Below are 25,908 nucleotides of genomic sequence, written 5' to 3' on the forward strand. Positions count from 1 at the left end.
AATCTCAAACATGGCATTATTTTCAATATTAAAACACATATAAGAGAAAATAAATTTAAGATATCCAACATTGTTTACTAATTATTTAAATCACATATTTGGTGATTTCTTATTAACATATATTATTGTTTTACAATTAATTAGCATATTCTGTAAATATCATATATAATTTTATAAAAACTCATGATGTAATATTATCTAATAACTTTGGTGAGATAATATTTAAGTATTAAGCTATAAGTGCGAAATAATAAATAAATTCTCATAAGACACCTCACATAATATAATAAAATTAATTTTGTATTTAAACATAATTACATCAATATTATAATAAAACTAAAAAATAGAAATACAGATCACATAATTAATAAAAATAAAAAATAACACGAATAATTATACAAATAATAATAAATTAATAATTGATAGAGAAATCATGTAACAATTTAATTGTATGTAGCAACATATGATTATACTCATTTACCAAGAAAAAAAAAGTCACATAATAAAGAGGAAATGACAAATTATATTCATAATATATCTTAAGAAATAACTGTCGAATATATAACAAGATGGTTTTTGATATGGGATTATTGGTGGTTTGTGTTTATAAGAGTGTACCTTATTTTTTAGCTCTTCTAACTCTACTCTCCGTCAAATTCATCTCAGATACCAAACAAGCCCAAGTATTTTACATGGAAATATATTAAATTCGTATGCGGTGATTGGACTAACAACATATATGTATTTAAAACATTTTTATATTAATTACTATACATATATATACAATGTATCCGAATCTCCCTTTTATGTAATATAATTTGTCTCAAGTGGATTTTTGTTTACTTTTAAAGAGTCCTATTGAATTCTAGATTTTTATTTTAACTCTTTTTGTTTACTTTTTTCTAGTATTTATAGCCTTCAAAATACAGTTTCTAAGTCATCTCTCTCTCAAAGATATTATTTTACAGAAACTTTTTTGTTTAATTCAAGGCAGATAAAAAAAATGGTGGGTCCTGAGTCCAACCAACAAATTCAGTGTAGTTCAAGTCTCAAACCCTCTTATGTCCCCAAAACTCTCACCAACCTTCTGAACAACCTAGCCAAAATCGATAATGTTGAGAAAAAAATATCTATTTTGAATGATTACTTGAAAAAGTACGAGGAAGAACTCTCTCGGGTTGAAGAACTTAGACGTGACCTTCCCCAGTGCATGCTTCTCCTTATGGACGGTAATAATTTGTTTATTTTCTTTTTTCCTTTTCAATAAAATGTACATAAAGACCTTTTCCCTTCTTAATCTTACATGAATTTATTTATTTTGTACATCTGTGAAGCAATTGAAATCATAAAGGATGAAATTACTAAGACGACAACCAAGAAAGTAGTTTATGGAGATCAAGATATATCTGTATTATATGATCATAATTATCATATTAATGGCCTTGAACTGCAAAGGCGATTTTCTGAGTTTCTTACAAGCAAAAAAGGGACTTACGAGAATGATTATCGTGATGATGAGATGCAAATGAATAACATTATCATCAGCAATACCATTTATAAGAACAATGTCTCTGAAAATAAATACATATGTGGAGGTGCTACTAGTACTGAGAAAGGCAAAGCCAATAATTTTAACGGCTTTAGTGGCTTTGTCCCTTTGACCCCATATCAAGACCATCTACGTACAACTGACGAGGTATAATACTTTGATTTAATATAATATTTAATTATCTATTTGGCAAAATAATATATATTTTTTTAAGTCATTTTACATTATGATTTTTTTATAAAATAGTCTCTGATATTACACATAATTGGTCGAAAATTTTCAGCGGACAGCGAGTCAAAATTTTTAGATAATTAGTTAAAATTTTATATGTGTTATTTTATAAAAAAATTATCAAAATTATATTAAAATACAAAATAAATTTTAAAAGAAATCATTTTCACTAATTATTTTTATTAATAATATTCATTTGGAATTATATATTTTATACAACAATAAAAACAAATACATTTAATTCAAATTTTATAAAAAAAAATTAACATGTATAAATTATGCTTAAAATTAATTAATTATTTTATGTATTTATAAATAATTAATTATATTATATTTTCAGTCTTATAATCGCGGCAAAGGAATAGTGGAGATAGATAATAAGGGAAAAAATAAAGAAGACAAGGATGATGAAGATGGGTCGATGATGAGTAGAAATTATAAAAGAATGGTAGCAGCAGCCGCGGCGGAGAGCGAGAAGAAGAATGGGAAAAGGGGAGGATCAGATGATGGCGATGAAAAAATGGTTAAATTGAAGAGAAGTGGTAGTGTTATCAAAGAGATGAATGAGATGATTCATAGGGGAGGAGTAATGCTAAACCAGCCGGAATATCAAGGTGGAAGTGGTCATCAATTTCAGGCAGAGCAGCACGCCGTATTTTTGGATGCCACTTGGAAGAGTACTACTAGGAGAATTTGGACACCTCATCTTCATGAAAGCTTTATCAAGGCTTTGAATGTCCTTGGAGGTCCCGAAGGTAATTTTCACAAAATTTTATTTTTATTTATATATGTGTGAATTTGTTGATGGTTCCAAATGATAATTTTTAGGTTTTGCAAGATGATAAAAAATAATTAGGAAAATCTGGGGTGCATCCCTCAAAAACGAGTATACTGGTAATTGGTATACCCCATTTTCAGTGTTTTTTTTTGTTCAGAAAATATTTTCAGCTTAATATTTTTATGAGCAATATATTGTATTTATTTAGAATATCTGAAATTTTTTTAAAAAATTTCGAATAATTTATAATGTCGAAAAATAAGGTTGCAGGTTTTTTTTTTATATGCGTGGAAAATAGTTTATTTAAATATTATTTTTGACAATATAAATTATTCGAAATTTATTGAAAATTTGCAATAAACTCTTAAATAACTATAATATACACGGTAATAAAAAAATTGTGTCAAAAATACTTCCCGAACCAAAATCTTGAAAATGGATATACCAAAAAACTACCCGAAACCAAATTATTTTACAGAGAGATGGAAGGTTCTTTTTTTAAAAAAAAAAACTTATTGTATATTTTTTTGCCATCATAAAAACACAAAAATGGCCTATTTTCCAAATGGGGGGTTATGAAGTGTATTTATTTGATTCTTTCTTCAAATTAATGTATGATAGTTCAATTATACAATCGGAAATATCTTTAATACCTCATATTACAAGGTCATTGAATTTTAAAACGTACCCAAAATTCTCCACCAATCCCCAAAATATGTTTTCTCTTAAAAGAATACAAATTTTAATATTAAAAAAAAAATCTTTTAAAAACAAATTCATTAATAATTACCATTAAAACAATTGACAAGAAATATAAAAATATTATGTATGAATTGAAACAGTACATTCATATTAAACTGTTAATAGCCGTGTCTTGTGTGTTGTATTGCCTATTATTACAAGAAAATAAATAAACTTTAATAGTTCTTTTTTTGTTTTGTTTAATCACTTAATTTTAATTAATATTATAATACTGGTGACACAGTAGCCACACCAAAACAGATTAAGGAGCAAATGAATGTGAGTGACCTCACTAACGACCAAGTTAAGAGCCATCTTCAGGTAATCACTATTACTTTTTTTTAATTACATTCTCTACAAATCTAACAAACACAAATTATTCATTTTATTTTCTAATCGCTATTATTTTGTAATAAAAATAACCAGAAGTATAGGCTTCACCTGAGGGAATATCCTCCGATTCCGATCAGTACTCCTACTACGAATCAAATCAGCGGCTCAGATTATCAACCAGAACTTCACCCGACGGAATTTTCTACGACTCCGATTAGTACTCCTACTACTGATCAAATCAACGGCTCAGATTATCAACCAACACTTCACCTGGAAGGATTTCCTCCAACTACTATTCAAAACAACGGTTCAGATAATCAACCAGTACTTCACTCCAGGGAATTTCCTCAAACTCCGATCAGTACTCATACAACTAATCAAATCAACGGCTCAGATTTTCAACCAACACTGCACCTGAAGGGACTTCCTCCGACTCCGATTAGTACTTCTAATATTAATCAAATCAACGCCTCAGATTATCAACCAGGACTTCACCCGAGGAAATTTCCTCCGACTCCGATTCGTACTCCTACTGCTAATCATATCAACAGCTCAGATTATCAACCAGTGCTTCCCACCACCACCGCTCCGTACGATCAGGCCTTCAACAGTACTGTGACTAATAGCTGGTTTAGTTCAAGCTCCGCAAAGCCTCAAGATGCAAACGTAACTAGAGGAGTAGCTGGCACCAGTGGTGGCTCCGCCTCCGCCACTACTGTGGAGAATGATGGGAGCGAGGTCGTTAATGGCGACGAACCAGGTGACGTGAGTTTCGGCGGCTGGTTTGCTTCGTCTAACGATCGATCCGTGAACAAGTGAATATCAATGAGTTCTGAGTGGGCCGAGAAGGTGCTGTGGAACAAATGGGCTGGGCCGCATGAGATTTTGGATATTACAATCTAATTTGGTTTCTGTTGATCTTTATCAATGAACCTTTATATCTTTGTTTTTTTAATTCTACCAAATTTCTCTGATCTATTGGTTTTTATCAATGGGCTAGATCGAATGAGTGTGTAATGGAACCTGTGACCATAGGGATCCCTTTTGTGGTTTCATATCTGGTTATTTTTAATATATTTCTTTCTAGTATCTTTACAGAAAATAAAAAGGATCTTTTGTCATCTCTTTCCTCTTGTTTAATTATTTAACTTATGTTTTTTCTTAGGATATTTAGTGAGTGGTTAATAGGTTATTTTCTTTAGTCTTAATTGAAATTGAATCCAAACTTGAAAAACACAGTTTGATTGGATGAAAGTATCATCCATGATTAATGAATATATATGACCAGATTGAAATTTTTAACCACATTCTAGTTAATTTCACAATTTTATTTTATTTCTTAATAATAATAACTCTGTTTTTTCTTTTCTTTTCCATCTTCACTGTTTTCTTCATTATCCACTTATACCAAATTGTAAAATTGAACCCCCCACCCCCCTCAAAAAAAAAAAGAAAGAAATCCTTGTTTCTTTTTCTTTTTTCCTTTTAAAAAAATGATAATATGAGGCAAGGGCATCTATATCAGCTCAACTATTTCAATGATTTTTCTTGTTGTAATATTAGACTCTATTGATACTATATTACAATGCTAAAAAATTAATAAGTTTTCCAATTAGACACCTTCCACAATAAGCTTAATTGGTCCATTATAATTGGATAATAATCATACTATATAATAGGTATAATTACATTTTTATAGAACTATGTAGATAGTGCATACTACATGCGAGAGCATCTCCAATGTCAAACTTTTATAGCAATACTACTATGTTATTCTAAATGTAATGATAAAAGTTTAAGAGGTGTGCCAAATTTAATATATGTTAAAATTTATGTCAAATTATATCAAATTTAGATTTAAAACTATTAATGAAATTAATTTTTATTTTATTAACTTTATAGTTTTCATTTTCAAATACTGTGATATATAATATTTGTGCATTGAAGTATAATTCTAAATATTACATCAAGTCACTTTTCTTTTTCTTCTTTTTTTTTTCTTTTCAAAATTTGACATTGCCAATAAAATTTTCATTAAAAATGGTCCTATATTAGTGTTGTGGTGTAACATATTACATATAGCACTAAATTATTCCAAATGCATTCTAACTTTAATATTAACATAACGTTAATCATTCAGTAGAATGTCAAATTGTAACTCAAAGCACTATATGTGAAAAACTAATCATATATGAGAGGAAATTAGATAGCAAATATTACATCACAATACAAAACAAAATTAAATTTCTGAGAGGAACCCATTAATCCATTATGGGAAACAGCTCATTTTTATTAACGGTAAAGATAAAAGAGTTAAACAAACACAACACAAGCCTCCAAATGATAGCATTATTCCAAGTTTAATAATGTAATTTCATTCTACAAACTTTTATAAGTTTTAACTCTATAGTACTTGTTCTTGGCAGTTACACGACAAACCATTACTAAAATTTACAATAAAAAAAGTGAAAAAAAAATGAAAAAGCTTATAAGAAATTATACATGGTTTTACATATTTAGTTCGGTCAAGGGGAGGAGGAAGAAGGTGGATTTCTTGGGCTGGGAGGAGTAGGGAATGGGAATGGGAATGGAGGGAAAGGGAATGGCAACAATGGAGGTGGTGGTGATGGAGGTGGTGGTGATGGAGTAAAACCTGGTACATTTATTGGTGGGAAAGGAGGAAACAATGGCCTTGGAGTTGGTGCTGGTGGGGGCTGAAATGGGTTAGGAAAAAGTGGAGCTGGAGTTGGAGTTGGAGGGGGCTGGAAAGGGTTTGGGATGAGTGGGGCTGGAGTTGGAGGGGGCTGGAATGGGTTTGGGATGAGAGGAGCTGGAGGGGGTTGGAATGGGTTTGGGAAGAGTGGAGCTGGAGGTGGTTGGAATGGGTTGGGAATGAGTGGAGGTGGCTGGAATGGGTTTGGGATAAGTGGAGGCTGGAATGGATTTGGTGGGAAGAAAAAACTTGGGATTGTTTCTTTGTTATAGGTTTGTTCATGAAGAGAGTTTAGTGAAGTTTGAATTGGCTTAGGTTCTGTCTTTTGGTCTCCTGGAATTACAGGTGAAACTCCTGGGAGGTTTGGTAAAGGTGGTAAAGGAGGGAGATTTGGTAATGGTGGGAGCAAAGGGAGTCCAGGAAAAGAAGGAAGACCACCACTAGGAGGCTCTGGATCTTTGAGTGGTGGGGGGAATGTCAAATCAGGATTGTTTGAATGTAAAGAGGGCGTTTTGTTGAGATCATTAGTAAAGGGTTTCTTGGGGTTTTTAATGCTTGGCTTTTGATTACAGAGAAATGGCTGCTTTAGTGGCTTGAAGGTGAAAAACCCAGCTGAGAAAATGTGTGTTCCTTGCTTTCTTGACTTGAGATGGAGTGAAGATGAAGTAGCTGTAGAAGCCACAGAGCAGTATGGCTCACTGCTGCTTATGAGTTTAACAGAACACCCTTCAATTTTCTTGACATGTTTGCTTACAGAGAAAGGCAAGTGAACTTTGAATTCTCCATGCTTGTTTGTTTTCACTTCTTCCCTGAAGACTGGCTTTGAAGCTTTACCATATTTGCATTCTACAGCCACAGATGCACCTGAAAACAAGGCCAGTGTTATTAGTCAATAAGAGCTCAAATCAAACTGCCAAAAAAAAAAAAGATCGCATTTTTCTTTACCTGAAATGAAGTGGCTGCTTTTATCAAAATTATCTTGAAAACAAGTATCGCAGTAGACAGTGCCAACAACTATTGCAGATGGAAGTTTTCTCACATGTTTAGCCTCTGAAAGATGACTAACTGTGAGAATGATAGCAAGTATTGATAGAAGCCAACTCATCTTTTGAGGCTCTCTACTCAACTCTCCTAAACATGAGAAAAAGAAACTTTGTTTACTCTGACCAAGAATGGAAAAGAGAACTGGCTTTTATATTAGTTGCAATGCATTAAAACCTGATAATCTTATTTACTAATTTACAACCTTGTTTCAAGTGTAAAAGAAATAATAAACTAAAACAAAATTACAAAAAAAAAAAGCTTATTTATTTCATTCATGCAGAAACAAGTCAACCACAAACTAGAAGCAGTGAATGTAAAGTAAAATTCTCACCACCAAAAGGCAAAGAACAGAAAAAGAAAGCTTCTATTTTGTTTCTTGGGTGCTGTGATTGAGCTTACATTTATTAAATTTGTTCCTTTGTTTGGTATGAGTATGAGAATTTGAGTATGTGGTACAGTAGGGTCGCCCTGTTGGTTCACGAGACCCGAAAACTAGCCACAGTTTTTGTTTAACACATTTGGCCGTGACAAAAGACAGATTGAACAAGACATTCACTTTTGTTGGTATGTATATCTTTGTTCACACCCCTCAAAAACCATTACATAAATATACGTCTATATAAACTCTGTTTTATAGTATTTAACTTGTTGAGTTTAAATCCTAGGGTAGCAGTGGCCATAGACTGTTAAATCTAAAACTCCTCAGAATGAGGATAATGTACTCATCAATATGAGCTTGTCATGAGCTAGACATGACGAATTAAATAGTAAATAAAATGAAGAATAGGTTGGCTTATATATCATTCATATTATTGAACAGCTATAGAAGCAGAGAGCATGTGGCAGAACTATGCTCCTTGTATATTGTGTGTTGGATCTAACTTATCTTCTATAGTAATTTACTATATTATATAAAAAAGATGATATTGTCCAATGAATATTGAAGTAGTTTTGGTTTGTGGTTATTATCAAGAGTGAAAATAGTTTTGTTCCAACCAAGTAATAACTTGGCCAATAATGTTTTATTTGTGATGTCCTAACTAAACTAATCAAGTTACTACTATTATTAGGCCTAATGATAGGATGTCTTATTTAATTAGAAAGAAAAAAGAAAACTTTAAGAAGTGGTAGATGACAAAGGAATCTCTGTTATTAAGCTTTTCAAACTTATTCACCAAAATATATGCTGTGCAGAGTTAGTCATTGAACTTGGGGACACCCCCCATGTGTCAAGTGTACGAATTTCTCTCATTATTTCATGTATTATTGTTTCACCATTCTTGTATTTTCTCTCCCTAAATAGAAGAGACAAATTTATTTATATATATCTATGAATATAAGCACATAGTTCTATATATAAACTATGTACCCGAATCAATACATTAATTACTCCAAATCCAATATCAAACAGAGTTTTTAATGATAAAAAATGCAGCCACCGCTTGACAATCAAAGTAAATCTTTTTATGCTTTCACACATTGGTTCCTCAAACGGTTCAAGCTTATCAACACCAGAGGGCGTATTTGTCTTGTGAGTTGTGACGACCACTAAATTATGTACACGTTAACAAATAATTGGGGTCTTATATTTGAAAGAAAAATATGAAAAACAATGGGATAAATTATAATTACAATCAAAATAGAGAGCTTTGTCTAATCATGAAGAAAAATTGGCTACTATAATCACGGGTTCCGAACTATCTTGTTGTCTGGCCTTCACGGACGACTTAAAACCTTTGTTCACTTGCACAAGTGTTCCAATGCAAGAGTTGTCAATGAACTTTTTTTAAAAAAATTGACATAAAGGGGCTACAATAATGACTTTAGAATATCCTGGTGGGTTCTTAAAATGCACACAATTATCATAACATGCATCGAGTATAAATGTAAAACAAAAAGAACAATTTCATTAAATTGAGCTTAATTAATGAGAATAAGTACATTAATTATGGTCATGGATATGGAAGTTGGAGCCAACCACATAGTATTATCTTTACTTAGGATACCCACAAAATTGTGCATTAATTACCAGAAAAGTTACTCGAGTAGTATTGTGAATCAACGTTTTCAGCCCCAAGAAAGAAAAACTGTGAATTAACTAATTGATAGGGAGAGAATCATCAAATACAAGACTAACACCAAGTACAAGGGTATTACATGTTGATTATGACAATCAACAATTTCATTTCAACTCAATCAGGCTTGATCATACTTCAAAACAACAAATGCAAAGGCTACAGCTTTATCACACTACTACCCTTGAACGGCATTAATGAAGCATCCTCAAAAGAGAATATGCCAGCCAAAACAAACATGGCCTATGGTACAAAACACCCACCATCAAAATTCTATACAAAATTTAAAAATGGAAAATGAAGGAAACCTGTGTGGCCTGTAGCAAAAATAATCCGACTCTCCCCCCTCCCCTTCACCCTCAAAACTGTACTAAAATCGGTATCCTTGACACGAATGCTTCCCTTTCATTTTGTTCCTCGATGTGCGAGCAGCCTCCCCTGATGGGGCTGCAATTTTCTTTTACGTGGCTATCAACATGAAAGTGGCAAAGCAATAGGCAGTAAACTAGCTAGAACCCAGAAAACATTTTGTTGCACTGAACACTAGAGTGATATTCACAAGAGCTCCTTATCATAAAATGCGAGGAGCTGCTTGACGTGATTATGCCAAGCAGCAACATTTAATCCGTCAACGGTGACCCAGTCGACGACGGTGGATGCTGGCTGCTCCCACCATTCCTCAAGCTGCAGAGATATGTTCCAGTTTGAAATTCTCAGAAAGAAAATGGTGAATAAATAACAGAAAAGAAAATTTCAAGAGATCACAAGGTTAGAAAGATAATGGCTGTAGTGTAAGCCACAACTAGATGGCTGCAATTAATAGACATAACATGTTCTCTACTCTCTACATTCTCTTTCTACGGACTGGAATCAACTAAATTACATTACAAATCTAGATTCAGGGAAATGAAACTTGCTCATAAGTCATGCCACGTTTATGATATATATTGATTTACAGTAAACCACATGCTCCTAGGGTTTGGTGATGAAAAGTCAATTGAGTTGTAAAAAATGTCTGCAGTCTAAACATTACTAACGCACTTGAAGAAAAGATGAGAACCAAAATGTAAGTCCTAAAAACCAAGTAAGAACATAGAAACCAGGCAAAGAAACAAGAGATAGTATATAGCTTTCAGTGGTTACTCACCAATCCTCTGACATATTTGCAATCTTCCGAGCACTTTTGTGCACTCAAAACTGCAGACTTAAGCTCAGGCAGCCATTTATCCAAAACAGTTTTCTCCTGCTCAGCAGCCAAATTTAAGCAGTAACTTGTTGTCCTGCATCGTGTAGCAAAACAATTTAGCAAACAAATCATGCTGTTGGCAAAGTAAAGCATGTGAGTTTTCGTTTGACATAGGTAATCTCAAACGTATTCATGTTGTAGGAAAAGTTTAAGTATATCTGTGTTTTTTGATATAGGTAATCTCAAATTTATACAAGATTCCAGAAGATAATCCCAATGAAATTTATTCTCAGCTTCAGAGCTTCTGCTGGTAGTCGAAGTTTGTGAGAGGGGCATGGAAATTTTTTTATAGTGAAAACCAAAACTCTCTCCTTCCATAAATTAACTGTAAATATAACATAGTTAGCACAGTCCTAGTACAGGTACATAAGATTGGATGGATAGCAAAAGGCAAACTGAACCACAGTATATGAAATTCAAATCATGTACGTAACATCCAATACATCAAGCCAAAATTCAACAACAAAATAATATAATTTGGCCAAAAAAAAAGCGTGCAAGTCAAACTTCGAAAGTGGTTAATGTGAAGTGGATGTTAGTCACCAGAGTAAGGGAGTGAGCTTCGACAATACTAGAGCAAATTTTATCTGAAATACATAGTCTCTTATTGCAAATCTACCTTTCATATTCTTGTTGAGCTCGATAAGCATGGTTCAACAAAGCATGTCCACTTTCAACAAGATCCTGCCGAATGTGAACCAAATTGATTGCCTTTGCCAAGTCTTCCAACACACTAGCCTCGGAACCACGAAGTTTCAGACAGAATTCTAGAGATTCCAAAACTGATGCTAGACCCGCATCTGAACCCTCCAGACCTATATATCCAACAAAAGTTTTGTTCAATACACGAGAAAAAGAAGAAATTGACTTACATCAAGGGGCTATATAATACCACCAAAAACAAAATCCTAAATTAACTATGAGCTTAATGTACAATATCAATACATATCTGTGACGGCATCATTCAAACTTTATAAAAGTTTAGGTATATTATGCATGAAGACAGCATGAACAAAACACAACTACATAATGTATTTCACCATACAAACTGAAACCAACATCTCTTTTAAGTAAAACTTCGAATAAAGATAGGGATCTCTTCTTCTCCAAAAAAAAAATGTCTGAGGAGCAATGTCTTTCAAAAACCTAAACCTACCCAAGACAGTGATGCACTAATTATTGGGCACACTTCTAATGTTCTAATTAGTAACTCACCTGCAGGATATTGAAGAGCAGCAGAGATACGGCATATAGAAGGTATTGCTGATGGATCCCTTGCACCTGCCTTTGCCGTCAATATAGCAGCATTTTTTTCTGCAGTAGCAACAGCCTCAGGTCCAGTGGATCCATTTGCACCCATGGACTCCAAAAGTGCCTGTAAAAAAAATCAATTAAGAAAATAAGAGACTCCTAAGTTTCTGAGAGAAATAGATGAAGAAAATTATTATTCACCATTAAGAAACATGAATGGTACTAACATCGTTAGAAGCCTCCTAGTGCAAATATATACTAAATGAGGGAGTTGTTATATAAATATATAGAGAGAGAGAGAGAGAGAATTATGTTTGTGTGTTAGTGTGAAAGTCACCACATAGAAAAGCAAGAACTCATTATAATAACTCATGCACTTGCGGTTGTACACACCTGTGGGGTTGCTGGAAGCATGTAGAGACTATTATCAGGACTGCGATAAAAAGCAGAAACTTCTTTCTCGATATAATCTTTTGCATTATTAGAAATATCCAGAACAACTGTGCATGCTGGAATGATAGTGCCTGATGCATACTCTCTTGCTGCTATTGGCTGCTGATTCCAGAACTCAGCAGCATCCTAAATGATAAATGAAATCACTTTAAGAATTATATGTAAAAGGGGAAAAATACTTAATTAAAAATTGATTTGGATAAACTCTGAGAGCACAAGTGCAATGATGAATAGTAATCTAAAATTCAAATTAAAAGAAAGGATCAAAGATTATATTTAAATCAATTCAATACATGTTTTAAAAACTGTAATATTCATTGTAGACCAGATACCAAACTTGCCAAAAAAAAAAACACTAGACACAGTGATCTTGATTCTTGAGTAGATAGGAGCTATTAAATTGTAAAAGACTTACCGTATTAGCTTTTAGAAGAGCGCTATATATGGTTTCAAGTTCAGATCTACGAGAATCAAACTCTTCAATTTTCTTCCATTTCTTCCTCAAAGAATCTTCAGCTTCTTTTCTTTCTGCACAAAGTTTATTCAGGCGTTGTATTTCAGACATCAATGTATTCAAGCTCGCCCTCAAACCAGCAACCTCTCTTTCCTTGGCCCAGACCTCCAACTGCATGAATAAGGGGATCGGTGTAACAAGACAAATAAAAGTACCATTACTTAATCTAAAAAGCACCATCCACTCTAAAAGACCACATCTAATTGATTCGTCTTACATGGAGATTAAAGTGCCAAGACAGCAATGATACTAAACTAAACTTACTTTGCATCCAAAAAACCAAACAATGCTCTGGCATAGTTAAAAATGAAATTACAAGATCAGAAAGCATCATCTTGATTTTGACTAGATTAAACCTCTAATGGAAATAAGTAGATTCATTTGTCCATTATTCGGTTATGTATATGAACAAGGCTAAATCAAGCAAACTTCATTTTGTTGCATACTCTCCCCATAATTAATTAATGAAAAACAACTGGCCAGATTAACAAGTATTTACCTCAAATTGCCTAAGACCGCCTGCATTTTGTGATGTGCCACTAACTCCAAGAGAGTGTGAAGGAACTGCCTCACCACTGCCATGCAATCGTGTAATAAGTTTTTGAGATAGGTTCCTAGCTTCTGCAGCTTTGTTTAGTGCATCTTCAGTAGCCAAAAACTGTTGAACATGTGCTTTCTGTGTGGACAACATAAACCAGGTATCAATTAAATATATCCTACAAAGAAATTGTCCCTAATATTTATAAATTGAGCAGATAAAATAAAGCAACTGAAGAAGACAAAATCCAATAAATCGTCACTTAAATAGTACTATGTGTGCATTAAAATCAGGTCAGCATATAGGATTTTATTTCAAAAGTAAGAACAGAAAACACATTTATTATTTTCTTATTCTTTCCTGGTTTCAAATGATAGACCTCGAAACCTAATGAAATGCAAAAGATTGCTAATCCAATATACTAAAAGGAAAAATAGATTAGAAAAAATCATAATAAAACCCTTAAAAATGAAATAATATAACAACGGCTGCTATCTAGAAGTCTAAGATGACCTGTCTTTCAAGAAGTTGGTTCTGAGTTCCTTTAGAAGGAACATCGCCCCCTATCTTTCCATTACCATAAAGTTGATAGTGTAGTGGTGAGCTCACATCAGGAGCAGAAACATCAATGACTCGGTTATTCTCATACTTGTACCTAATGAGCAATGAAAATTTGTTAGTTAAGTCTAATAAGAAATAAAATAAAATTGTACATTAAGAGGTCCTTTCACAAGAAAATCAGCACTATGGATTCTAACCAAAATAAAGTGTAATAGATTAACCACAAAAACTGCAAGTTTAGCCACCAGAAATGGAGGAACTCATCCTATGTGCCAAATGGAACACAAATGTATCAGTTCATATGACATTATGAATGAAAAATCATTTTGCTAACAATTGCAAGACTGGAAAGCTCTCTACATTTTTTCAACCTGCTTTGTTTCTACCCACATAATAAAGCAGATAGAATTCTGAAGAGGAACACGATGTGTGTAGAAGACATAAATAACATGACTCCGAAATCAGATAAGCTTTACAGCCACAAATGTTGTTTAAAGATTCTTTGATTAAAACCGATTACAACTAACAGTACATGATTGGTGTTAAGATTAAAAACAACTAAAAAGAAGAATATCAGAAAGTGATAAAATCTCCAATTAAAGTAAAGGGAAGAATTTACCTTAAGGTTTCTGCGTCAGCCCTAACATCAATTTTCTCTATTTCTTTAGAAATTACAGATTTCAATCGTAAAGTATGTGCAGTGATTGCCTGAAGCAACTGAGGAGGACACTTGAGGCAATTAACAATCACAGTTCTAACATCATCAGGCAATGCACCATCAAACTCAAAACCCAATTTGGCTGCTTCTGACTGAGGGTTTGAATGAACACCAGTGCCTTCATAAGCAGGAAACGAACTTCGAATCTTCTCAATCATATACTCAGCAAGAGATTCACATGCCTTCCTGATGTTTCTTTCCCGTGTTGTCTCAATAAGAATAACATCATCTGCCGTTTTACTTCCCTTTAAGGTTGAATAAACAGCTTCCTTCTCAACGCTTCCATTAAAGCTAGTAGTCACTTCAGCAGAAGAGTCACCACTTGATCTCTGAGCATCCCTTGCTTGATTAACATAGAAACGCAGTCGTTTATGATACTCTGCAAATATCTTTGCCGCCTCATCACACTGTTGATCATAAGCCTCAAGCATTACCTGCTTATGCCTGCAAATGAATTGTACATGAAGCATATACAACCAATGCCCATAAATGAATATGCCATTTTAAAGCTATTAAACATATCTTTGCATCAAGTTTTAAGGTTCATTTTCCATTCTCAAATGCCCAAAACTATGTTTTTTTTGCTAATTCTCTTTCAACAAATAGTTACAAGTTTGTTCATTTACCTGTAATTTGCACGCTCATCAAGCATCCTCTTCCGCTCAGCCTCTTCTCTGGAGACCTCCAACATCCTAGCCTTCAAATCTTTTCTCTGTCTCCTCAAAATATTCCTCAGCCTCTCCACCTCCTTCGCCACCATTTCCCTCTCCTGCAACGCCGCCTCCCTAGTCTCCGCCACACTGGAACCCTCCACGGACACCTTCTCCTTCCTCCTACTTCCTCTACTCCTTCCCTCTTCTTTTCCTGAACTCACCGTCCCTCCTCCTCCTCCATCACCACTGCCGCCGCCGCCGCCACCATGAACCGTTATATTTCTGCGGATATTCTCCACCGTCTTCTCCGACTTCACCCGGGTAATCAAAAAATTCCAAATGGGTATCATATTACCACGGCAAATCTTGCGTAGTGCGTCAATGGATGGCAACCCGGATTTGCTAGAAGCCGCAGTGTACGGACCCAACGGTCTATAACCCATCTCCTTCTGAAGCCATTGCAGTATGGCTTCAGGCTGAGCCGCGGAGCTTGACGAACTCTGCATTGTATAGTAGGGGGAAAAACTAGGCTTCTCTGTACACAAACTAACAATTAGAAACTAAATTGTCATTTGGGTAGTGCTAGAAACCCTAGATTACATCATTACCACTACCAATAGAGATAATGGCTTCTCATCGAGGCAATTGTTCGGAGATTTGGGGACAACCCGTTATTGGGTTGCCTCGAAATGAGTAGTTAGTAAAGCTAAGACGTCAAAATTCAAAAATTGCCCTATGAAGAGAGTGGAGGAGAAGTAGATCTGAAGCTGAAAACAGAATTAAGGGGAAGGAAGATGGAGATGGTCACACAACCAACTCCAACCTTTGAGAATGAGATGAGCACATACATAGATCGATACAATAGTATAATAATAATAATAAGGGGTCAAATGGACGAAGCGTAGGAAGTTGTTTTGTTCATTTTTGTCGTTTTTTTGTTTTCCCTCTCTTTTGTTTTTTCTTTTCCAGATATATGAAATACAACAAGTCTGAAGTATTCAAGGATGCGTGTGTGGAAACTGTAAAGCTATGTCGAGGTCCCGCTCTCTCTTTTTTCCCATCATTTTTTCTTTACTCTTCTTTTTTTCTAAATAAATAAATAAAATAGTTATAATTGAATATTTGAAACATTCATATTTCCAATCCAATTTTTATTTTCTCACAGATTTTGTTTTGCATGAGCACTATCATCAATAGTTTGAAAATAAATGATTCCCTAAAATAAAATAGAAAAATGTTAAAATAGGTGTTCATCAAATACTTCATGAGCCGTGTTCATTTGAAAGATCCTCTAAAATTTACTATTGGAGTACTCGTATCAATTTTTTACTTTTTGTTTTTAAAATCTAAAATTTATTTTCTGATAACAAGTAAGAGTGATTTGTATTGTTTTTATAAAATAATTTTTAAAAATAAAGTTACAAAAAATAAAAAAATTTAAAGTTATTTTTAGTTGTTATCAATTTTTTTAAAACATTATATTTTTAATTATTATTATCTTAAATTATTTTCTCTCTTATTAATATATTTCTTCACTTTTTCTCTCATCACTTTTTCTAACATCATTTTCTCTCTTATCACTTTTTATCACTTTATTTTCTCTCTCATCATTTATTATCTAATTATTTTATCTTTCATCACTTCTTATATCATTATTTTCTCTCTCCTCATTTTTTCTATCTCGTCATTTTCTCTCTCATTTTTTTTTGCATCAATTTCTCTCTTCTCAATTTTTCTTCCTCAAAATTTCTCTCATTGCTTTCTCTCTCCTTATTTTTCATCACGTTTTCTTTCACATTACTTTATCTCATTATTTATCACATACTTTTAAAATATTTTTCTCTTTATAAATATATTTATCAATTTTTTATTTTTTTTAAATAAAACTAAAATATTATTTTTAGAAAATATTAATCAAACACCTGTTGTTTTTTAAAAACTACAAAAACTGTTTTTTGTTCTCATCTGAAAACACAATTTTGAAAACAAAAAACATAAAACATTGCCAAACAGGCCCTACTTTTTTTTTGTTTTACATCAACTTTTTACATTACACCATGTACCACCTTCTATATATATTACATTATTTAAATTGTTACACCCAAATTTCTAGAATGTAAATTTTGATTTCGAAAGTCAAGCTCGTGAAGTGTCAGTTCGAAACAAGCATATTCATCATATAATCAGCATTAATAACACTAAACCAAGGCATACGGGGAATCGAGGGAAACACCCTGATCTGCGGGATCGTCTAAACCATAACTGAGGGCGAGATAATCCCCCGAACGCTGATCTACGTGACCATCTGAATGGTCGTAAACAGCTATCATATAACCCTATACCAAGACAGGGAGCTTGAGTTTTTATTAACGATAACCAGCCCCCTCAGGTCCAGGCTCGAACCCCAGTGGATCTAGTCCGAGAAAGGATTGATCAGCTAGAAAGAGCATCCAGGCTCCTGCAAGACGAGCGTAACAGGGACAAGGCTGAAGAATCCGACGAGGAGCTCGAGTCTTTTGCCTCGCATATTTCTAGCACTTCGTTTCCTCAAGGATTCATAATACCCCATGTACCGCCATTTGATGGAAACTCAGACCCGTATAGTCATCTGAGTACTCTCAACACCATCATGCGAACCAGCATTGTTGGCTACGAGCTTAGATGTATGTTGTTCCTAACCACACTTACAGGACCAACAAAAAACTGGTTTGAGAAGTTTAGAAGACATTCGATCTCGTCCTGGGATCAATTAGTTTGAGACTTTAAGAAGCAATTTAAAGCTATGGTTGGCATCAGGCTCGAAGCCTCAGCCTTAACCAATGTCCGACAATAGCAAGATGAGTCGCTGAAGAGTTTCCTTATGAGATTTAACCTAGAAGTGGCCCGAGCTCGAAATGTCGATGATAGTGGCAACCTGATGGCCGTTAGAGTCGATATTTTGCTAGAAAGTCCCCTTTGGGAAGATTTACAAAGGAAACCTATTAGGTCACTAACCAAGTTCAATCGAAGGGCCCAGAGGTTTGTCGACGTAGAAGAGGTGAGGTTAGCATTAAACCTAACCTCTCAGCCCATAACTACAATGACAAACATGAACTCTGCCTCGACCTCGGCGGCCCCATCAACTTCAAAACCCTCCGGGGATAACCCTTCTAAAAGGAAGAAGAACAAAAAAAGTAACCCCGAGGCTGATAGAGGTAAAAAGAAGAAAGGGGATAAATATTTCTCTATATATAAGGTGTATACCAAGCTCAATGAGACTCAGGAGAATATTTATTTGGTCAATGAAAACCAAGTTCCGTTCAGACGACCCAACCCCATGTGGAATCAAAAGGCGAAAAGGAACTCAAATAAATACTATAGATTCCATAGAGACATTGGACACACGACCGACGAATGTCGGCAATTAAAGGACAAGATCGAAGGTTTGATCTTGAGGGGATATTTCAGTCAATACGTCAATGTAGAGTCCCAGAATGTTTACTTAGCTAGCTAGATAGTTAGTAATAGTTTGTAGTATTTTAGATTTCGTGGATTTTGGTTCAAAACGGGACTTAGTAGGACACTCGTAGTTATGGATTTTATAAGTTTAACCTATAGTTTAGAAATATTAATTATAACATAAGGTTTGATTAATATTTTTGTTCATAGAAATATTTTAATTATAACCTAAGGTTTAGATAGAGCCATTAAGCGCATGACACTTGTCATAATCATGCTTATTTATAGTTTAAATAAAGGAAAGTTCTAAAAACTCTAGAATCTTCCAAAACCATTAAGAGCATGATACTTGTCACAATCTTGTTTATTTGAGGATTTAAGCATTTTAAATGGATAATTCAATGATAGAAGTCTCTAGAAGCTCTAGGCCCTTCCAGAACTTGTTGGAATCACGTATTACTCAATCAAACCTGATTAATCAACTCTAATTATCCTAAATTCGTGCAAAAACGCGTTTAAATTATCTACGTATGTCGACATATCGCAGCCTTGGAGGCGATATATCGCAGCACGGGAGATACGGAAAATACGTTGACTTCGCACGAACGAAATCACGATCACTTGGGACATAGGGCCAGGCGATATATCGCTTAGGGTGGGTGATATATCGGCCCTATGACCATGATTTCAAATGTCGTAGAATCCGAGCTTGATTCATCCCTTAACCTCTTGACTTGCCTATGAACGTCTTTGACCGAGTTTTAAGCATCTGTTGACCGAATATTCACTTATTTTTCATTTAATATTCATTATTTTATTAAATCCAAAAATGAGATATTTTCACTCCTTGAACTCTATAAATAGGACCTAGTACCTAGCCATTCCTCTCATTCTTCAAGTTGTGTTCAGAGCCTTCAAGCTGCTAAGGTTACTATAGAGTGATACACTTGGGTTTGGGATAAAAGCTTTATCATCTTAAGCTTTATAAACACTTGGGAAGTGAGATATAGTGAGTTTTCAATATCGAGGAGTAGATCGGTTCTAGTTCATCCAAGGTAATATTATTCATAAGTTTCATTCTTTATGATTCCTTAGTTTTCCTTAAGTTTCTTTCAGATCCTAACTTTTGTTTATGGTTTTGTGGTTAGGTGTTTAAGTTCTTTGAACTTAAGGTGTCTTTTCGGTAAGTTTCTTCTTGGTGGTTTTTGTTCTCTTCTTTCATAGTTGCTTAGCTAGTAAACCCCAATGTTTTTTTTATGTTGCTTGGGGCTCATAGTTGCTTAGCTAGCAAACCTCAATGTATTTTGAGGCTCATAGTTGCTTAGCTAGTAAACCCCAATGTTTACCATGGACATGAGTTAGAGTTGTGATATATGTTTTATAGTATATGTTTTGATACAGTCTTATGTTTATGTTTTATGTTATATGATTGTTTAGTAGATTTTCCTTGCTGGGCATTAGGCTCACTGTAACATCCCAAATTTCCTAATGTGGCTTAATGCCTGGATTAGGGGGCCGGGAGGCAATAATTGAGTTATTATGTGAATTAGATTATAATATAATTATGCTTGCATGTTAGGGACATTAAATATGTGTATGCGGGTCTGTTTCTTATAAGAAGGGTATTTTAGTAATTTGACTCGTTCGGGGTATAAATGCAAATATGTGTTTGTGTGATTGAGACCACATTATTATGTAGATATATTTGGGTTACTCGACGAGAGGCAATCCCGATGAGCAAGTTAGCGGGAAAGTCACAACGGGGTTTTAATATCCGCTCGGGGTGAGCTTAGGGGTATTTTAGTAATTTAGTACATTACCGGGAATTACTGGGTGATGGGAATTTATTGATCACCGTGTGAGAATATTGGAAGTAGCGGGAATTGTAGGATGTAAATTGTGGATAGCGGGATTTGAGGCAAAGGACAAAATTGCCCTTGTGAGCACTTGTTGAATAGGCTAAGGGCAAGGGGCAAAATGGTCACTTTTGGTTTAAGTTTAGTGTTTGAGTGAGTTGGGATTGTTGAGAAGGCTAAGGAAACTAAAAGAAAATAAATTCAGCAGCTCTCTTTCTCTCACTCATGTTCTCTTTATGCTCCATGGATGTTTGAGTAGTTTTTGGGAAATTGAAGAGTAAAGCTTGGGAAATCAAGGTGTTAGGCTTAGGGAAAACAGAGGCTTAGTTCAAGTGATTCATCTCAGCTGAGGTAAGATTCTAAATTGAAAGTTATTAAGTTAGTTCAGCTGGTTTATTTAGAACTATGGTGTTTATGCATGCTCGAAAGATGGGAGGTTGGGTTTTGGGTTTTTGATGAGTTTTATCATGATAATTAGTTGGGTTTTACTGGTGAGAGTGAATATATAAGTTGTGGGAATTGAATTGGAGGAGTGGGATGAAATTGGTTAAGTTTTGGCTGGGTTCGATTGAAGAAAAACCCAGAAATTTCTGGGTTCGTGGGGGTGAGTCGCGGCTCTTTTATGGTGAGCACGGCCTGCGAGAAGAATTTCGAGCCAGCAGGGCTCGGAGGCAGGAGCGGGCCGCGGTGCCTCAGGGGCGCGGCGCGGCGCGCGTTGGTTTCCAGGGAGGTCGAGCCTCTAGAATTAGAGGCGGGTCGCGGCTCGGGTGTGAGGGGTCGCGACCCTTAAGGGGAATTTTGGTTTAAATGGGATTTTTAGATTGGGAACCTAACCATTTGGGTTCGGGATCGATTCTACTTCCTTGTTGAGTGGAATTCGATGTTCCAGAGGCTAAGAGTTGGTTTGGAAGTTTTTATTTACCTATTGTTGATGGAACTTCCTTATTACGGTTGTGACTAGGTTTTCGCTAAGGGCTTGAATCGGGGATCGTACTCAGAGGGTCGTCGCTAATAACCTGCATACGGACTGAAGGTAAGAAAACTGCACCTGTTATGTGAATGCATGATTAGAGCTTAGTCAAGGTGATGAATATCGAGATAAGTAAAGCTTTGACTTTGTTGATGGACATGATTATAATTGTGTTTGCGAACATCTGATTAGGTACACTGTAATGAGCATAATTATGATTATGCTTATGACTGTTGTGTGAGTGTATTATAATGCATTGTGATTGTTGATAGGTATGCCATATGAAACATGTGAATGTTTGTTATGATTGTGAAGCTTGGTTTATAAGCTAGAGGGTTATTAGGGTGTTAAGTGGGAATCAACTTATTAGTTGATAGTATATTGAACTCTGGGAGATTCGCCTTATAAGTTGAGAGTTCCAAAGCTTCAACTTATAAGTTGGAGGCACGTGGTGGCTTGATTTATAAGTTAAGGGCTTAAAGAACTTATTTTATAAGCTAGGATTGGCATAATGCACGTGGAGTGCAGGCCACCATGGCTGGGCCACCCTGGGAGTGCGACATGCACTTGACTGGCTCGGATGCCAACAACTTGAAAGAAAGTGCAACATGCACTTGTGTGACTTTGTGACGCCCCACGTCACTATGGCTGCTTTCTGGAATGACGACTGGCCCTACAAACCAACACGAGTCTTTTCAGCATGCTGATGGGCTATCGAAAAGAAGATGTATCTTGTTGATATAGGTAGTACCCATCAATCCATTTAAGCCCTCTTCAACTGTGTATTCCCATACCTACACAGTCTTAGAATCATCACACTTGACCTTCCCCAGGCGGTGTGAGATTGCACAGCTTACCCGATCTTTCCCCTTACGGATCACGAGATTCTAACTGTCACGGCCTCTATGGTCTCCATTTGGGTTTAATGGATGCACCGATTTCAGTTATTACTGTTTGATGGTTGTTTTATTCTGTGAACTATTGAATATGTTTTCTTGCTGAGTCTTCTGGCTCACAGGTGCTTTGTGGTGCAAGTAAAGGTAAAGAGAAGCTCACCCAGTCATGAGTCGGAGGGAATTAGCAGTGATATGTACATATGCAGTCCGCTCGACCACCACGACCGAGATGCTCAAGGGAACAGGGTCAAACCCAGCTTTTGCCGCCTAGGTCGGCTTATTGTGTAACCTGAGTATTGTAATTAACTTTTAAACTGACGTTTTTGGGATCCCATGTAAAGAATGTTGATCCCAAAAGAGGGTGTTTTAATATTTAAACTCGCAAGTGCACGAATCGTTTCGGAATATAATGTTCATGTAAGTACGAGGTCGAACCCATGGGAGTTGACTAACATCAAAAGAAACTATTTCAAACAAAGTAAGAATATTCTAACCTAGTTCCAAATATTTGATGAGATTTTGTGTTAGAAAGATAAAAGACAAGTAATAAAAAGATTTAAGATTAAATAGAAAAATGGTTTTCAAATGAGATATGTAAAAGAAGATTATTAAGATATTAGAATCCACAAAATGCAAGTTTAATAGTATTTATAAGTATATTGATTCCCAAGTTTAGATATAGTTGAAATAAATCACACTATATTTTTTTTCAAAATACATTTTCTATTCAAGCACAAGTTACTTAAAAAAATGTAGGATTTTTCTTCACTTATATAAGATATAATTTCTAAGCATTAGTTGTGTTACAACCCAATGAAACTACAAAAAATCAAAGAGATTATGTTTAGGCAAAAATATGATACTTATGCTCTAAGAATTAGATGTGAACAATTTAATGAAAAACATTTAATCAAAGAATATCATATTTTTGCATAATGAAGAACTAAGTGTAATATGCTTTAACAATCAACACTAGATGAAAAATGCATATCTTTGATAGAAAAATCCATAAACAATGTTGTACAAATGGGAAATCAACATAAAACAAAAAATACTATCTAGTTACATTTTGCTTCATCATCATCTTAATAATCTTTGAAAAAGATTAGAAGCTCATAACTAGATAAAAATTACAAAATAACATACTTGACATGCTCTTCAAAAGATGAAAATGGTAGAGAGAAAATAGTGAAAAGATGAGAGAAATATGAAGTGTAGAAGAGATTGAAAAGATGAAGAAGAGCTCCCAAATGGTCTTACAAGACTCTATTTATAGGCAAAATATGGAGATTAAATTAATCAAATTAAAATAAATAAATTGATTAATTTAATTGTGTTGGGAAGTGGTAGGATAAATAGAGTAAGTGTAAGAGTTTTGGAAAGATGAAATGTTTGGTTGGGTAAAAGATTAGTGAAAAGCTAGGGTAAAAAAATAAATTATGAATGTTTATTTAGGTAAGTAAAATAGGGAAGAGTGAATTGATATTTGAGTGAAAAATATTGGGAATAAAAACATGATTTTTTGGTCTTATTTTTGTGGCTGTGGCAGGGTTGACTTGGGTTAGGCAGATGGTGTGGTGGGCCTGATTGGACTGAGAGGCAAATTGGGTTTGCTGTGCTGAGGAGCCAGGCGGCTGGAAGAAGGAGATTGCATATGTGATGCTCGTTGGGTGTGATGTGTGAGCTTTAGGAGGTTTGCTGAAGGAACTTGTGACAGCTGGCGTGGAGAAGGAAGTGCTGAAGGCTGAGGAAGGGATGCTTTGGATTGGGCCAGGCGCAGAGGCAGGTGGGAGCTGGGCTCGGGCCGTGGGCCTGGCAGGAGATGGGCCACGGGCTGAGGGCTGTAACGGGCCTGGGCAAAGGCTTGGGCAGAAGTTGACAAATGCCACTTTTCATGCTATTTTCTTTCAAATTTGCCACTCTTTTTTTCCCTTCTTTTCTTTTCAAAGCCAAAAAAAATACAACTTACTCCCTACAAAATAAGTAAATAATAAATTAGAATCAAATATTTTCAATTATAAAATAACTCAAATTAAGTCCATGAAAATACTAATTAAAATTTAATTTACTTTGGGAATTAAGTTCAATAAAATCACATTTTCTTAACTTATAATCTATCAACACAAATTTCAAATAATTAAACTACAACATATTATAATAAAATATCTATAAAACATATAAAAATCTAGAAAACGACAATAAGACTAATAAATTAAAAATTACATAAAAACTTAATAAGTTAATTAAAAACTCAAGAACTAAGCAACAATTAGCATATAAAAAGTGGTAAAATAACTCTATTTTGTAGAGTTATCAAAGAACATGTTTTTAACTTAATGGAAATGTTTATGAGTTGACCAAAAGTTTTAATACCTAAACCTTTAGTGGCTTAATCACATGTTTAGTCCAAATGACTTGTTTAACAAGTCCAGCACTGGTTTTAAACACACTTGGTAATGGACCCTAATTAGCAGGGTGTTACAACTTGGTATCAAAGCAACCAAGGTTTAAGGGTTCCTGATGTTGGACTGGGCATGTACATTCACTGCTAAAGACAAGCTCGACTCAGGGTTGGGTAACTATTAATATAGTTATGTGTATGTTTGCTTAAATGAATTATGTGTGCTTTATCTGCTAGTCTAAATAAGAAGCATGAGTTATTCTGATAGGGCCTGGCCCTTAACTACTGTATGTGGGTTGAGAATGTGTTTATTAGCACGATAGATATTTGTAAATGTTATAGGATTGCTTATTAGCGTCACTGAACTTGATGAATGTCAGAAACACTTATTAGCGTTGTTGTATGTGTACCCTGGATAGAGGATGCTAATTAGCGTTGTAGTATGCTCAAGGAAAATGTTTATTAACATTGTTAAGTGGTTATGCGTGCCAAAGAATATGCTTATTAGCACTTTGTTTAGGTGATGCCATGAATTTCTTTGCTTATTAGCATGATTATTGAGTGTGAATTATTGAGATGCTTATTAGCATTGTCAATGCATGCGGATGCTTATTCGATCGGTTTTGAACCATGGGTTGATGTGGGATACCGTTATTACTGCCTGATAAGTTGAGTCATTGATTGCAGCTAGACTTGGAAGTATGCTTCCAGTGCAATCCAATGAGCCAGCCAGCGCTGGGAATCAGGTCGAAAGTAATGATCAGGGTCAGAACCCTCCGCCAGCCCCTGAGAACTGGCAATAGGTGCTTGCAGACTTGCAAGCTCAACTACAGAGCTAGAATGAAGAGATACTACGATTGAGGCAACAACAGGTTCCAGCTGGGAACACTGCTTCAGGGGCTCCATCTGTTGTTTCAGTACTGGCCGTACAGCAGCAAACAGAGTTGGA

At 34.9% G+C, this 25,908-nt stretch overlaps 3 protein-coding genes across 3 annotated transcripts; 1 reads left to right on the plus strand and 2 right to left on the minus strand.

The window, feature by feature from the left end:
* Positions 1 to 1,003: 1,003 nt before the first annotated feature.
* On the plus strand, positions 1,004 to 3,644 carry LOC133814274 (myb family transcription factor EFM-like). The gene is made up of 4 exons (XM_062247260.1): positions 1,004 to 1,229; positions 1,335 to 1,696; positions 2,121 to 2,535; positions 3,544 to 3,644. The coding sequence occupies exons 1-4, from the start codon at positions 1,004 to 1,006 to the stop codon at positions 3,642 to 3,644; spliced, it is 1,104 nt and encodes a 367-aa protein (XP_062103244.1).
* A 2,227-nt stretch (positions 3,645 to 5,871) lies between these two features.
* Positions 5,872 to 7,526, minus strand: LOC133817834 (vegetative cell wall protein gp1). Its single transcript, XM_062250452.1, has 2 exons — positions 7,291 to 7,526; positions 5,872 to 7,209 (listed from the first exon to the last, which is right to left on the minus strand). The coding sequence occupies exons 1-2, from the start codon at positions 7,448 to 7,450 to the stop codon at positions 6,158 to 6,160; spliced, it is 1,212 nt and encodes a 403-aa protein (XP_062106436.1). The 5' UTR covers positions 7,451 to 7,526; the 3' UTR covers positions 5,872 to 6,157.
* Positions 7,527 to 9,453: 1,927 nt separating this feature from the next.
* Positions 9,454 to 16,444, minus strand: LOC133817835 (AUGMIN subunit 5). Its single transcript, XM_062250453.1, has 10 exons — positions 15,372 to 16,444; positions 14,647 to 15,189; positions 13,980 to 14,121; positions 13,428 to 13,604; positions 12,830 to 13,039; positions 12,355 to 12,540; positions 11,926 to 12,085; positions 11,330 to 11,525; positions 10,612 to 10,744; positions 9,454 to 10,148 (listed from the first exon to the last, which is right to left on the minus strand). The coding sequence occupies exons 1-10, from the start codon at positions 15,902 to 15,904 to the stop codon at positions 10,020 to 10,022; spliced, it is 2,409 nt and encodes an 802-aa protein (XP_062106437.1). The 5' UTR covers positions 15,905 to 16,444; the 3' UTR covers positions 9,454 to 10,019.
* Between the last annotated feature and the right edge of the window lie 9,464 nt (positions 16,445 to 25,908).

The sequence above is a fragment of the Humulus lupulus genome, chromosome 2 (assembly GCF_963169125.1).
Source record: "Humulus lupulus chromosome 2, drHumLupu1.1, whole genome shotgun sequence".
Lineage (NCBI taxonomy): Eukaryota > Viridiplantae > Streptophyta > Magnoliopsida > Rosales > Cannabaceae > Humulus > Humulus lupulus.

Bases quoted from the DNA above. Each gene is read 5' to 3' on its own strand.
- LOC133814274 (XM_062247260.1), top strand. From the start codon at position 1,004: ATGGTGGGTCCTGAGTCCAACCAACAAATTCAGTGTAGTTCAAGTCTC. The intron at 1,697-2,120 runs GTATAATACTTT...TTATATTTTCAG, and splicing joins ATCTACGTACAACTGACGAG to TCTTATAATCGCGGCAAAGG. The intron at 2,536-3,543 runs GTAATTTTCACA...CTGGTGACACAG, and splicing joins TGTCCTTGGAGGTCCCGAAG to TAGCCACACCAAAACAGATT.
- LOC133817834 (XM_062250452.1), bottom strand. From the start codon at position 7,450: ATGAGTTGGCTTCTATCAATACTTGCTATCATTCTCACAGTTAGTCAT. The intron at 7,210-7,290 runs GTAAAGAAAAAT...CCTTGTTTTCAG, and splicing joins AAGCAGCCACTTCATTTCAG to GTGCATCTGTGGCTGTAGAA.
- LOC133817835 (XM_062250453.1), bottom strand. From the start codon at position 15,904: ATGCAGAGTTCGTCAAGCTCCGCGGCTCAGCCTGAAGCCATACTGCAA. The intron at 15,190-15,371 runs GTAAATGAACAA...ATTCATTTGCAG, and splicing joins GATGAGCGTGCAAATTACAG to GCATAAGCAGGTAATGCTTG. The intron at 10,745-11,329 runs GTAGATTTGCAA...TACACGATGCAG, and splicing joins GCTCAACAAGAATATGAAAG to GACAACAAGTTACTGCTTAA.